Source organism: Geotrypetes seraphini, chromosome 10 (genome assembly GCF_902459505.1).
Source record: "Geotrypetes seraphini chromosome 10, aGeoSer1.1, whole genome shotgun sequence".
Taxonomy (NCBI): Eukaryota; Metazoa; Chordata; class Amphibia; order Gymnophiona; family Dermophiidae; genus Geotrypetes; species Geotrypetes seraphini.
Window position 1 is genome coordinate 28,963,162 of NC_047093.1, and position 13,538 is coordinate 28,976,699.

Genomic DNA, 13,538 nt, shown 5'->3' on the forward strand with positions numbered 1-13,538 from the left:
ATAATTCATGCAGATGATTCCGCCAATGCCAGAACGAAGGGGCCATGTCCTTTGTCCAGTTTTGTAATATACATTTTTCCCCCAAAATACAAGCCTTCAACACCCAAAGCCTGGAGCCCCGGCCACGAACATTAAGTGCTCCAATCTGACCCAAAAGAATCCCACCAGCACGGAGAGGGATAGTTTGATGCAAAAGAACCCCAAGATAGTCCAGAATCCCCTTCCAAAACTGTACAATCCGAGGACAACTCCACAAAGAACATAAACATGCAAGAAAGTATTAGAGGCCATGTTACAGCAGGGACAAACATCAGATTCCATCCTGCCCATCCGATAAAGATGATGGTGTGATATATATGCCCGATACAGGATTCAGAATTGACATTCCCTCAATTCTGCTGATACCAGCCACCGGGGAATAAGACGATGAAATTCAACTAAAGACAACTGGACCCCCAAATCCACCGGCCATCGATCCAAAATCCGCGAGACATTCCTTGGAGATGACTGGTTTATAAGTCTCTTATGCAGACCCGATATCGATAAACGAGAATCGTTTTCAATAAAAAAAAAGCATCCACTTGTTGAATCATTGACCCCATCAGAGAAGAATGAGGTAAAGATCATACATAATGAGCCAATTGTTGATACGCAAAATTGTTCGACCAGGCATCCCCCACCCCCAAGGAACGTAGACGACACTGAAATGGACTTTATTGAAGATATAAAAGTTCCAAAAGTCAACGTAACAATCCACATAAAAACAGGATAATCCACATAAAATAAAAACCTTAAGGATCTAGACTGCTGAAAGCGTAGGACCCAACACAACTGAAATGCAGGGGACCTGGGGAGAGGAAGAAGCAATATGGATCGCTCTGGAAAGAGAAGATGGAACTTCTATCTACGTGGGTGTAGTCTACAGACCTCCAACTCAAAAGTAACAAATTGATAAAGATCTGATTACAGATATCCAAAAGTTTGGGAAGAAAGAGGAGGTGCTTCTGTTGGGTGATTTCAATCTGCCAGATGCTGACTGGAAAGTTTCATCTGTGGAATCGGAAAGAAGTAGGGAGATTGTGGATGCCTTTCAAGAGGCTCTGCTCAGACAAATGGTGATGGAACCCACAAAGGAAAAAGCGGTACTAGATCTGGTATTAACAAATGGGGAGAGTATCTCTAATATTCGAGTGGGTGCACACCTGGGAAGTAGCGATCGTAGGGTTTCTTCATTCACAACTATAGCCCCTACAATTTGGAACTTGTTACCTTCACATTTAAGGGCTGAGCAAAATTTAGATAAATTTAAGGGAAACTTTAAAAGCTTCCTCTTTAAAAATGCATATGAATGCTAAATGATCTCTGGGTCTACCCTTGCCGATTTCTGTATTGATCCCATTCAACTTTTAATATGATTTCTCTCACTGCCCTCTTGTTTTTAACCTTAATTGTACACTTTCCTTTGTAAATTGTATGTTACGTCTTGTTATTAAAAAGTATGTTAATTGTTCCCCATTTTAATTTTTAATTGTTAAACGCTTAGAATTTATGATTAGCGTTTAATCAAATTTTAATAAACTTGAAACGGTTTGGTTCAATATAACAGCTAAAGGGGAGGTTGGCCACACAAAACTCAAAAGTCCTAGATTTCAAACTTACGTACTTTAGTAAAATGGAAGGAAGAGTTGTTAGGATTGGAGGACATAAGGGAAGTGGCAAATCAGTGGTCTAAGCTGAAAGGAGCAATAAAAATGGCTTTATGTGAAGAAAATAAATAAAAACAAGAGAAAAAGGAAACAGATATGGTTCTCTAAACTAGTGGTAGAGAAAATAAAGACAAAAGAGTTGGCGTTTGTGAAATATAAAAAAAACTCAAGAAGAGGTATACAGAAAGGACTACCAGGTGAAACTGAAAGAAGCCAAGAGAGAGATATTTCTGGCTAAAGCAGAAGAGCAAATGACTAAAAATGTAAAAAAGGGAGACACAATTTTTTTCAGATATATTAGTGAAAGGAGGAAGATGAAAAATGGAATTGCAAGACTAAAAGATGCTATGAACCGATATGTGGAAAGTGTTGAGGAAAAAGCAAACATGCTAAACAAATGCTTCAGTTCTGTGTTCATGGAAGAGAATTCTGTAGAAGGACTGAGATTGGCAAAGTTACACATAAGAATGGAGTAGATACCGCACTGTTCATGGAAGAAAGTGTTTATGAATAACTTGAAAAACTGAAAGTGGACAAAGCAATGGGACTGGACAGGATCCATCCCAGGATATTGAGGGAGCTCAGAGAGGTTCTAGCGGGACCTATTAAAGATTTGTTCAATAAGTCTCTGGAGATGGGGGATTTGAGATCTTTCTTTCTCCTTGCCCCTTGTATATTTTTATATCAATAATTTTTTATTGAGAAGATTTTCAGTAATTCCTTATCTCCAAAGCCAGACTAAGGAGAAAACATAATTTAAGTGTTACTATAATTCTCATACAAAACACCCCCCCAGCTGTCCCTCCCCTTTTCCTTCTTCCCCCCCAATCCTCCCAAAATACCCAACCCCCCAGTAATAATATAAACAACAAATCACAATGCAACTATAACTTCAGCTCAATGTTGCAAAATCAAGTCCAATTTAGTCTATAGGGTCATATTGACCATGGTGCTTATTAGTTAATTTCTTCAGTCCTGCTAGGTGTTGCAATTGAACGAGCCAGTCAGAAAGTGTAGAACCATTAGCTTGCTTCCACTTGGCTGATATAGTACATTTTGCAGCTGCCAAACACATCTGCTTAAGATGTACTTGCCATTTGCGTCCTCTTTTATTATGTAGGCCTAGTAAACATGCTTTAGGGTCCAGGGATAAACAGGAGCCCAGACCCACTCCTTTGTGAGTCACAATAGATGACCAAAATCACTGAATATTGCCCCTTGTATTTTTGCTTAGGTTCTGGCTAGACATGGCACTTTCTCGCCCTGTGACAGCTTTGGATAACGAGAGGTATACGGTGCAGTCTGTGATGCTGAGATACGCTGTTCCGGTGGTTTTGGTAAGCCATCACATTAAATCTGCAACCTACTGCAATCTGGAAGATGTTGTGATAATATATTCTCAGAATTCATATTTTGTCACTAAGGAAAGATGAACAGAGGGAGTCCACTGATGGCAAGGCAGGCAGGAGATTTTGGGAGCAGTGAGCCTCGTCAAATTAGGTCCCATAGGGCAGGAGGACTTTGGGGGTGGGTAGGGGAGGCTGCATCTGTATGCTGGGGTAGCAGTTTGTTAGAGATCACAGTTTTTGGCCACTTTTTCAGCTACCCCTGTCATCTAAAAGGGATCAAGATGTCTTGGCAGCTGTAGTCGGGGGTTTAAACATCTCGGGTTCTCTGGCCTTCCTGAAGAGGATACCAGGCATTCCATTCCCAACTCTTTCTCAGTAAAGGAGTGGGGATTGGAGCAGGAAGAGAGGGACATCTCCCCTTCAGACAGTTTTTTCTAGAGGAGGTAGAGCTACCTCCTCAGAAGGGTGTAAGTCCTCAGTGATTTGTTTGTTCCAGTGGGATGAGCTTTCATGTATTGGTAGCTTAGGTGACCACCTCCCTGTAGAATGTAGAAATGGTATCTAATGACACATCAGACAGGGACCCTATCCTGGAGGGCTCGTGTAGGTTTTCTAAGGTCTTTCCTCTCTGTAATGCTTTGAGGAAGATGGTCCTTGTCAAGTAGGGCTCTCTGGAAACAGGCCTGAAGGATAGATTTTAAAGGAAAGCTCTACCTGTTCCACAGGAGGACCTTGAGCGGCTTTTCCATTTTCATAAGGTGAATGGTCAGGTTATGGCAGTAACCAGTAAGACTTTCTTAGCTCTAAATAACTTGCAGAAAGTAGAGGTCCTTTGTACAGTAAGCCTCGTCTTCCTCAGCTCTTGGGGATTCAGGCAGACATTTGTGGAGGCTATGTGGCTTGGACTTTGGTAAATCCAGCAGCTCTCTGTGTTTTAGCAGATACCCTATATGTGCTACCTGATTTGGATTGGTTCCAGGTCAGTGGTAGTTGTGTGGTGGTTGCTGTGCATGTATTCTCCATTGTGTGCCATAATAAGTTGCCTTTATGGTGTTTGCCTGTGGATTATTAGCAGAAAGGGTGGTGGTCAATGCCATCCTACAGCATCTTTATCAGTTAAGGGCCTCATCCCTATGATTTTGCAAGAATAGGGATGAAGCCAAGGCCGATACTCGGATAACTTTGCCATTCTTTCTCTTATAAATACTATTTTCTATTGCTTCTCTACTTTTGAATTGTGTCCTTTACAGAATCTAGGCCTAAGTGAATAAAATACTTAGGGATGATTTGGTATTGTCTTGTTTTCTTGTTGATTAAGATTTATATTTCTGCCTGGGTTTCATAATCTTTGTATAACAAAATTTTTTCCTTGTTATTATTTTGAAACCATAATAAAAATAAAGAGAAAAAAATACTTTACCATGCTCAAGAAAGGAAGATTATTATTTTGCCCCATTTTAGATTTCAAGGGGCATTTTCACAAACCGATCCAGGAGTGTGTGTTGGTTGGCGGCGGGATAGACTGGGCATCTTTCCCGCTGCCAAAAGGGGCTATAATACATGCTCTCAAGAAGTGTGCTTTTACTATTCCCACTAAAAAATAAAATAGATGACAGTTTGATTCTTCATGTAATTTTTTATTTTTTTCAATAACCACAGTCAATTCCTATGAGCGTCGGAGCTGTTACCGCTGCGGTTGGTGCTAAAAACCATGCTATGGTTTTGTAAAAGGGGGAGGGGTTAATGAAATTCACATTTTAGGATCTGAATTGGATATACAGATAATAGAGATCCTTTATAACAAGCTTTTACAATTTTATTTTTTTTAAATATCAAAAACAAAACAAAACCCAGGCTGGTAGAATCAAAAGTTGGGTGTGATAATTAGAACAAAAAAATTAAAGAGGGACAACACAGAGTAAAGATACTTCAACTAATTGAAGCTGCTTTCCCAATATAATAAGCAAGAAAAAGGCTCTGAAGTGGCAAAGAACATGAAAATCCGGGGGTGAAGGGTTCGGAAGAGACTGAAAATAACTGAAAACTGTTCTTCCTTCATTCCCAAATCGTAGGCCTATTTTAGAGATGCCTGAGAATGCATCTTGAAGTACCGTATTTTCACTCATATACCGCGCACCCGTGTAAAACGCGCACACGGGTATAGCGCGCGGGAAACTGTAATTTATGTAAATAAATTTTTATATACCGCGCATGCCGCCCCGACTCTCCTGTCGCCGCCCGACTCTCCTCTGGCCACCCCGACTCTCCTTTTGCCCGCCACGACTCTCCTCTCCCCCTTGAAGTCCTGTCCCCACCCTGAAAGCCTGATGCCCCCCCCTGACGTCCGATTCACCCCCTCCCCCCACAGGACCGCTCGCACCCCCACCCCGAAGGACCGCTCGCACGCACCCCCACCCCGAAGGACCGCTCGCATGCACCCGCACCCCCACCCCAAAGGACCGCTCACACCCTCATAGCCTTCCAACCCCCCCCATCATGTAGAAGCTCCTACCGTTGTCCTGCTGCTTCCTCTTGGCGGTCCTGGCCCTTCTGTGAGCCCTGCGTCTGCGCTGCTTCCTCTTCCGGCGGTCCCGCCCTTTCTCTGACGTCAGAGAAAGGGCGGGACCACCGGAAGAGGAAGCAGCGCAGATGCAGGGCTCACAGAAGGGCCGGGACCGCCAAGAGGAAGCAGCAGGACAACGGTAGCAGCTTCTACATGATGGGGGGGGGGTCGGGAGGCTATGGGGGTGCGAGCGGTCCTTCGGGGTGGGGGTGCGGGTGCAAATGCGTGCGAGCGGTCCTTCGGGGTGTGGGTGCGGGCGCGTGCGAGCGGTCCTTTGGGGTGGGGGTGCGAGCGGTCCTGCGGGGGGGGGGTGTGAATCGGACGTCGGGTGGGGGAACTATGTAAAAAAAAGTTGTAAAACGCGCTCACGCTTATAACGCGCAAGGTTATGCACGGTTTGTAAAATCGTGTATAACGCGCGCGTTATATGCGTGAAAATACGGTACATAACTGTATTGAATGGTTTTAATCAGTTTTGTAGTAGATAAATATGTTTGACTAAAAGGATAATAGTTTTCAATCTGCAGAAAAATTTCAGGAACACATTTCATCCATATATGAAGGGGATGCTGTTTTGAGAGTGGTAGGCTGAGAATGAGAATATACACAGAGGGTAGTGGTAGCTGGTTATGCATGTAGTAAAGGGGGAAAGAGGCTGGCCTTCTTGTCTGTAACATTCCCACCTTCTCCTTTTAACTCTGTAGGTTGCCTTTTTCATTACAAATTTGCTGCGTTTCACATTCTCTGCCCCTGGAATTCCTTGCTGGCAATTTGCTTTGCTCCAAATGCAGGTAAAGGGTTGACTCATTATTCTTTCATTTATTTTGCTCTCCCTCACCTTCCGTAGCCTCCTGTAGATTCTCTTCCAGGTTTAACTGACCTTTTTTTCCTCTCTTGCAGTTACCTAGACTTAATACAAATGAGTTATTTGTGTTAACAAGGTTAGAGTACAGTTGAACAGGATTTGTCTTTAGGTTGAGAGAGAATATAGCAGCCTACATGGTCAACTCTGTAGCATTAATGTATTTATCCTCTCCTCAAATTCACTGCCATGGAAGGAACCATCTTTTTCGGTGAGACTATTAAAGCCCTCGTATTCCGTGCATGTTTACTTCTTAGCGGGAAAGTGGTAGGGAAGTCTTGGTTTAGAAGCAGGGGTTTTGATGGATTGTTTTCCAACACATGACTAGGAAGATTTACTGTGTAGTTGCTGGGAGAACTCTTCTAACATAAAAAGTTGTTGCTGTCTGCAGGTGAATGGTGTCCTACCTGTTCTTCCACTCTTGTTTCCTGTCTTATGGATTCTTGTCACAGCCTTAGGAGAGGCTCGAATTCTGGCTCAGATGACAAAAGCCTCTCCCACTACCTTGGTAAGTATATAATATACAAGGCTGCAATGAGTGACTGAAGGTTCTTGTTAGACATTGTTCATAAAGAATTTCCCCTAGATATAAGGAGATAATTTTAGGAGTGTCTGTGCTATATTCATCGGTGGGGTGTTTTTTTTTTTAATTTTTTTTTTTGAGGGGGGGTAGAGCAGAGAATGCACAGATTGCTATTGGCACATATACACAAATTTAGTTTTTTGTTTTTTTTTTGAAGGACAAGTTTTGTATAGTAGCTTTTAAGTAGACTTTTTTTTTAAAGCATGAATGTGAATATTATCTCATAAAATACTCTTTTTTTTAGAATTTCCCTCTAAATAGGGAAAAGTTCTTTATTGCATAACGCCTAGAATGAGAAGTGGTGAGCTGATTTATCTGATCTCTGAATCCAGAAATCCTGGTTGCTTTTAGCATTGGAGTGGATATGTGTTCTTCTGGGAGTATAAAAAAATAGGCATTATGTGATCCCTAAAGGCCTCTACAGGCCTTTAAGAATCTATAAAGTCCTCTCAAAGAGCATTGTTATCAGTACTTTCTCTTCAAAATAAATTGCATGATGTGGTACCCCCTAGTGAGCTTTCTTAGGAGTAGGCCTCACACTCTAGAACTTACTCTTAGAGGGACTATGCCTAACTCAAGACTCTACTCCAGGAAAAAAGGTGAAAGCCTGACTCTTCTCCCAAGCCTTTAATACTGACTAGCTTGCCACACACCTTGCAACTAAGACCAGTTCCACATACCTTATTCAACTGAACATAGAACTTGCGCTCAATTTAGCTACCTGTGTGTTTATCCTGACAACTTTGTTCTACCCATCTTACATTTGCTTATGTCTGTATTAACTGGCTGTCTAAATTGTTTCATTGTATGGTATTGACATTAAGATCTTCAGTGTGTGCCACCTTTATTGTGCTATAGAAACAACAAAGAAGCACAACCAGTCACAACAGGGTTTGAATGGGGGACGCTCAGAATAAGCTACAACTAGCCTGAAACAACTCCACTCAAGAGGTAAAGGGGGCTCTCAGTGTGAACCATCAGCAATGGGAGCAGAAGCTCCGATGCTTCACTTCCGGGCTGAGGCGGGAAGCCTCCACCACCACACCATCATTGAGCTCCCTATGTGTATATGATAATAAAAGACACCTATAATAAGGCCCTAAATGAATAGTGAAATCAACCAACCCGTGAGCAATTTAACTCAAACGGAGAGACTACAACCTGAGCGACCCCCACGCAAACCCTGCCAGCCGAAACCCGCCAAGATAACAGCAAAACACAATCAAACCATACTTAAATTCAATCAAAATATACTTATCCAAACCAAACTGCCACAATGAAAACGCCAGGAGCCGAAGTTCAACCAAGCTGGTTTCGGGGAGGAGCCCTTCTTCAGGAACCAAGCCCCCGACCGCAAACCAAAAAACAAAAAAATGAAAAAAATGCAAAATGCCGAAAAACGAGGCGGGACGGCTGGAGGGAGGGGTGACCGAGCGGGAGAGCACTCACGCTTAAAAAGCGGACCAGGGACACGTCATGCATAACCCAACCAATCACACAACACGTCCTAAATCACACATACCGGGGCGGGTAAAAGAAACAAGCCCCAAAGCTGCAAAAGGAAAGCAATAAAAGGAAGACAGCAAAACCCGTGCAGTACTCAAAACCAACATGCTGAAAACCACCCAGCACAGAAATTCTACACGCAAACACGGCACCCAGAAAGGATGGAAGGGAACCCTAAATGATGGTATTCCATTCCACACTTTCATTAAGGCCAAGGGGAGCAACAGATTGAAGTTGGAAAATCCAATATTGTTCCCTAAGGTTTAACTGAAATTGTTTATCCCCCCTGAAATCTCAGGGAATTTGCTCCAGCACAAACCATGTCAGATCAATAAACTGGTGACCGGCTCCCAAACAATGAGGCACCAGAGGGGCAGCTAAAGATACCGTTTTGATCCGACTCCTGTGTTCTTGAAGTCTTATCCTGATCTTTCTACTTGTGCGCCCCACATAGTGGAGCGCACAAGGACAGATGATAATATATACCACCCAAGCAGAATCACAGGACGTTTGGGATCTCAGATGGTAAGTACGCTGCGTCCGAGGATGTTGCCATTGAGAAATAGATAGAGAAGATGCACACATATCACAATGGCCGCAAGGACCATGCCTCCCCCCGGTGACAGCTCGGCCTCTGGTGGATAACAATTCCTTCAAGTTTTTTGGACGAGAGAAAGCAATGCAAGGAGCCTGATTGAAGATCGCATGATGGTCCAAAACATGCCAATGCTTTCTCACAATGCCAGCTACCTGGTGGGCTTGGTCAGAAAATGAAATAACACACACCTGCTTTTCCATGGGCGGTCTAATGGTGGGAGCCCGCAAGAGCTCAGGGTTGGCATAACGTGCTCTGCGATAGGCTCTCCTTATGGTCCAATCTGGATAACCGCGTGCCTTAAAACGCTGCCATAACAGCTTGGCCTGAATTCTGAACTCCCCTAATGAGGAACAGATACGGCGGATCCTGAGAAATTGCCCTACAGGCAATGATTGACGCAGCCTGGCGGGATGACAGCTGGTGAAGTGTAAATATGAGGTACGATCGGTGACTTTCCGAAAGACCGTTGTGACCAAATGTCCACCGTACTTGCTGACCATGGTATCCAAATAAGTGACCCTGGCAGCGTTCACCGTGGCAGTGAACTTCAAGTGTCTGTCCAAGGTATTAAGCCAGGTAAGGAATTCATCAAATCTGGCCTTGGTGCCAGTCCAAACCAGGAACACATCATCAATGTACCGGAGCCATATACCAATATCCAACATCCACATAGATGGATATAACAACTGTTCTTCGAAATTCGTGACATAGAGGTTGGCCACACTGGGGGCCATGGCCGTCCCCATGGCTACCCCGTGAGTCTGCAGATAGAATTCCCCTCGTACTTCGAAGAAATTCCGTTGTAAAACCAAGGTGGCCAATTGCATCAAGAAAACCTTGGTTATACGATGATGGAAAGGCCCTTCAGATAACTGTTGTTCCACAATCTTCAAGGCCTCAATCTGGGGGATGTTGGAATATAGGGCTTCCAAATCCATGGTGACCAAGAGGTCAGTGTGTTGTACCTGGATGGACTCAATTTTATTCAAAAAGTTGGTGGTGTCCAGTACAAAGGAACGTGCCTGAGCAACCCTGGGTTTCAAAAAATGATCGACCATTTTGGACAGGGGCTCAAGAATGGTCCCACAAAGGGAGACTATAGGCCTGCCCGGAGGGTTGGAAAGGGTTTTATGAATTTTGGGTACCGTGTAAAAACGAGGGCTGCGACTGGGAGGTTGAGAAAGATATCTGGCTTCGGATTGAGTGATAATATTATCCAAGAGCGCCTCCTGAACCAAACTCGCTATTTCCATACGCAAACCGGGGGAGGGATCTCTCTCCAGTTTAGTATACCAGTCCACGTTGGAAATGTGAGTGGCCACCTGGGCATCATATTGGGCAGTGGACTGAACGACCACCGCCCCGCCCTTATCAGCGGGTTTGATATCTAAGTCAGGGGCGCTCTTGAGAGCCTCCAGAGCAAGCCGTTGGGCCCTAGTGATGTTAACATAATGATGGGTAGAATGTGCATTCGGGAGCTGGTCAATGTCACGTAAAACCAAGTCCCGAAATACTTTTATATGAGCATCAATGGGCCCCGGGGGGATCCAATGGGATTTCACCCTAAAAAGGGAATCATCCCGGGAACCCTCCTGAGTAGAAAAAAATAGCTTGATCTGGAGGCCCCGGACAAACCGTGCCATATCCCGATGTGCAGTGAACAAATCTAGGGCAGTAGTTGGAACGAACGAAAGCCCCTTCTCTAATAATTGAGTTTGTGCTTCAGAAAGGGGAACCCCTGATATGTTAACCACTAGGGACCCCTCGCTGCCTGCGAGCGAGTCACTGGAATGTTTTGCGCTGCATTGCGGTCCGGGTAGCCCCTGCGGCCCCGGGACCGTCTTCTTGGGCCTCTTCTGGATCCCCGACCTAAAAAACGCGCTGACCCCATATAAGAACTACGTCCACTGGAGTCACTGTTGGAGGAACTGTCCTCCGTTGGATAAGTGGGATAGGTGTTGACCTGCTGTGCAGCAGAGGAAGACCCTTGGGGTTGCATCCAGGCATACACATACCCGGATGCATAGTCCTCTGCATCCCTATGAAATTTGTTAATTTTCCCTTGTTTAATCTTACCACGATACTGTTCATGAACCGCCTGTAAATCAGGCAAACATTGAGCAAACAGTGGAGATGTATTGGGATCAGTGGTTAATTTGGCCTGTATCTCAGCACTTTGTGTCTGAACCTCTTGAGATACTTCCTGGATGGTGTCAATCAACAACACCATCAGATCCAGAGAGCACTTGTTGAGGATAGCAGCCCATTTATGGAGAAAAGGGTCCCTATTGGTGAACATACCAGGGGGAATTTCGAAGAACAGTTGTTATATCCATCTATGTGGATGTTGGATATTGGTATATGGCTCCGGTACATTGATGATGTGTTCCTGGTTTGGACTGGCACCAAGGCCAGATTTGATGAATTCCTTACCTGGCTTAATACCTTGGACAGACACTTGAAGTTCACTGCCACGGTGAACGCTGCCAGGGTCACTTATTTGGATACCATGGTCAGCAAGTACGGTGGACATTTGGTCACAACGGTCTTTCGGAAAGTCACCGATCGTACCTCATATTTACACTTCACCAGCTGTCATCCCGCCAGGCTGCGTCAATCATTGCCTGTAGGGCAATTTCTCAGGATCCGCCGTATCTGTTCCTCATTAGGGGAGTTCAGAATTCAGGCCAAGCTGTTATGGCAGCGTTTTAAGGCACGCGGTTATCCAGATTGGACCATAAGGAGAGCCTATCGCAGAGCACGTTATGCCAACCCTGAGCTCTTGCCCACCATTAGACCGCCCATGGAAAAGCAGGTGTGTGTTATTTCATTTTCTGACCAAGCCCACCAGGTAGCTGGCATTGTGAGAAAGCATTGGCATGTTTTGGACCATCATGCGATCTTCAATCAGGCTCCTTGCATTGCTTTCTCTCGTCCAAAAAACTTGAAGGAATTGTTATCCACCAGAGGCCGAGCTGTCACCGGGGGGAGGCATGGTCCTTGCGGCCATTGTGATATGTGTGCATCTTCTCTATCTATTTCTCAATGGCAACATCCTCGGACGCAGCGTACTTACCATCTGAGATCCCAAACGTCCTGTGATTCTGCTTGGGTGGTATATATTATCATCTGTCCTTGTGCGCTCCACTATGTGGGGCGCACAAGTAGAAAGATCAGGATAAGACTTCAAGAACACAGGAGTCGGATCAAAACGGTATCTTTAGCTGCCCCTCTGGTGCCTCATTGTTTGGGAGCCGGTCACCAGTTTATTGATCTGACATGGTTTGTGCTGGAGCAAATTCCCTGGGATTTCAGGGGGGATAAACAATTTCAGTTAAACCTTAGGGAACAATATTGGATTTTCCAACTTCAATCTGTTGCTCCCCTTGGCCTTAATGAAAGTGTGGAATGGAATACCATCATTTAGGGTTCCCTTCCATCCTTTCTGGGTGCCGTGTTTGCGTGTAGAATTTCTGTGCTGGGTGGTTTTCAGCATGTTGGTTTTGAGTACTGCACGGGTTTTACTGTCTTCCTTTTATTGCTTTCCTTTTGCAGCTTTGGGGCTTGTTTCTTTTACCCGCCCCGGTATGTGTGATTTAGGACGTGTTGTGTGATTGGTTGGGTTATGCATGACGTGTCCCTGGTCCGCTTTTTAAGCGTGAGTGCTCTCCCGCTCGGTCACCCCTCCCTCCAGCCGTCCCGCCTCGTTTTTCGGCATTTTGCATTTTTTTCATTTTTTTGTTTTTTGGTTTGCGGTCGGGGGCTTGGTTCCTGAAGAAGGGCTCCTCCCCGAAACCAGCTTGGTTGAACTTCGGCTCCTGGCGTTTTCATTGTGGCAGTTTGGTTTGGATAAGTATATTTTGATTGAATTTAAGTATGGTTTGATTGTGTTTTGCTGTTATCTTGGCGGGTTTCGGCTGGCAGGGTTTGCGTGGGGGTCGCTCAGGTTGTAGTCTCTCCGTTTGAGTTAAATTGCTCACGGGTTGGTTGATTTCACTATTCATTTAGGGCCTTATTATAGGTGTCTTTTATTATCATATACACATAGGGAGCTCAATGATGGTGTGGTGGTGGAGGCTTCCCGCCTCAGCCCGGAAGTGAAGCATCGGAGCTTCTGCTCCCATTGCTGATGGTTCACACTGAGAGCCCCCTTTACCTCTTGAGTGGAGTTGTTTCAGGCTAGTTGTAGCTTATTCTGAGCGTCCCCCATTCAAACCCTGTTGTGACTGGTTGTGCTTCTTTGTTGTTTCTATATTAGGATTTTTTGGCACATTATTGAGTGTAGTGTTGTTTGTACCTTTATTGTGCTGACATGACATATATCCGTTAAACGAATGTTCCTCAGTGCTGACATTTATCACATTACTTGTA

At 44.6% G+C, this 13,538-nt stretch overlaps 1 protein-coding gene across 4 annotated transcripts in view; it reads left to right on the top strand.

Annotated features, from left to right (window-relative positions):
* Positions 1–13,538, top strand: part of TMEM94 (transmembrane protein 94) — a 175,322-nt gene that overhangs the window by 58,361 nt on the left and 103,423 nt on the right. For all 4 annotated transcript variants that reach the window (XM_033961457.1, XM_033961456.1, XM_033961458.1 and 1 more), the window contains exons 9-11: positions 2,941–3,043; positions 6,323–6,409; positions 6,872–6,988. In XM_033961457.1, coding sequence (XP_033817348.1) covers positions 2,941–3,043; positions 6,323–6,409; positions 6,872–6,988 — 307 coding nt within the window. The remainder of the gene's footprint in view (positions 1–2,940; positions 3,044–6,322; positions 6,410–6,871; positions 6,989–13,538) is intronic.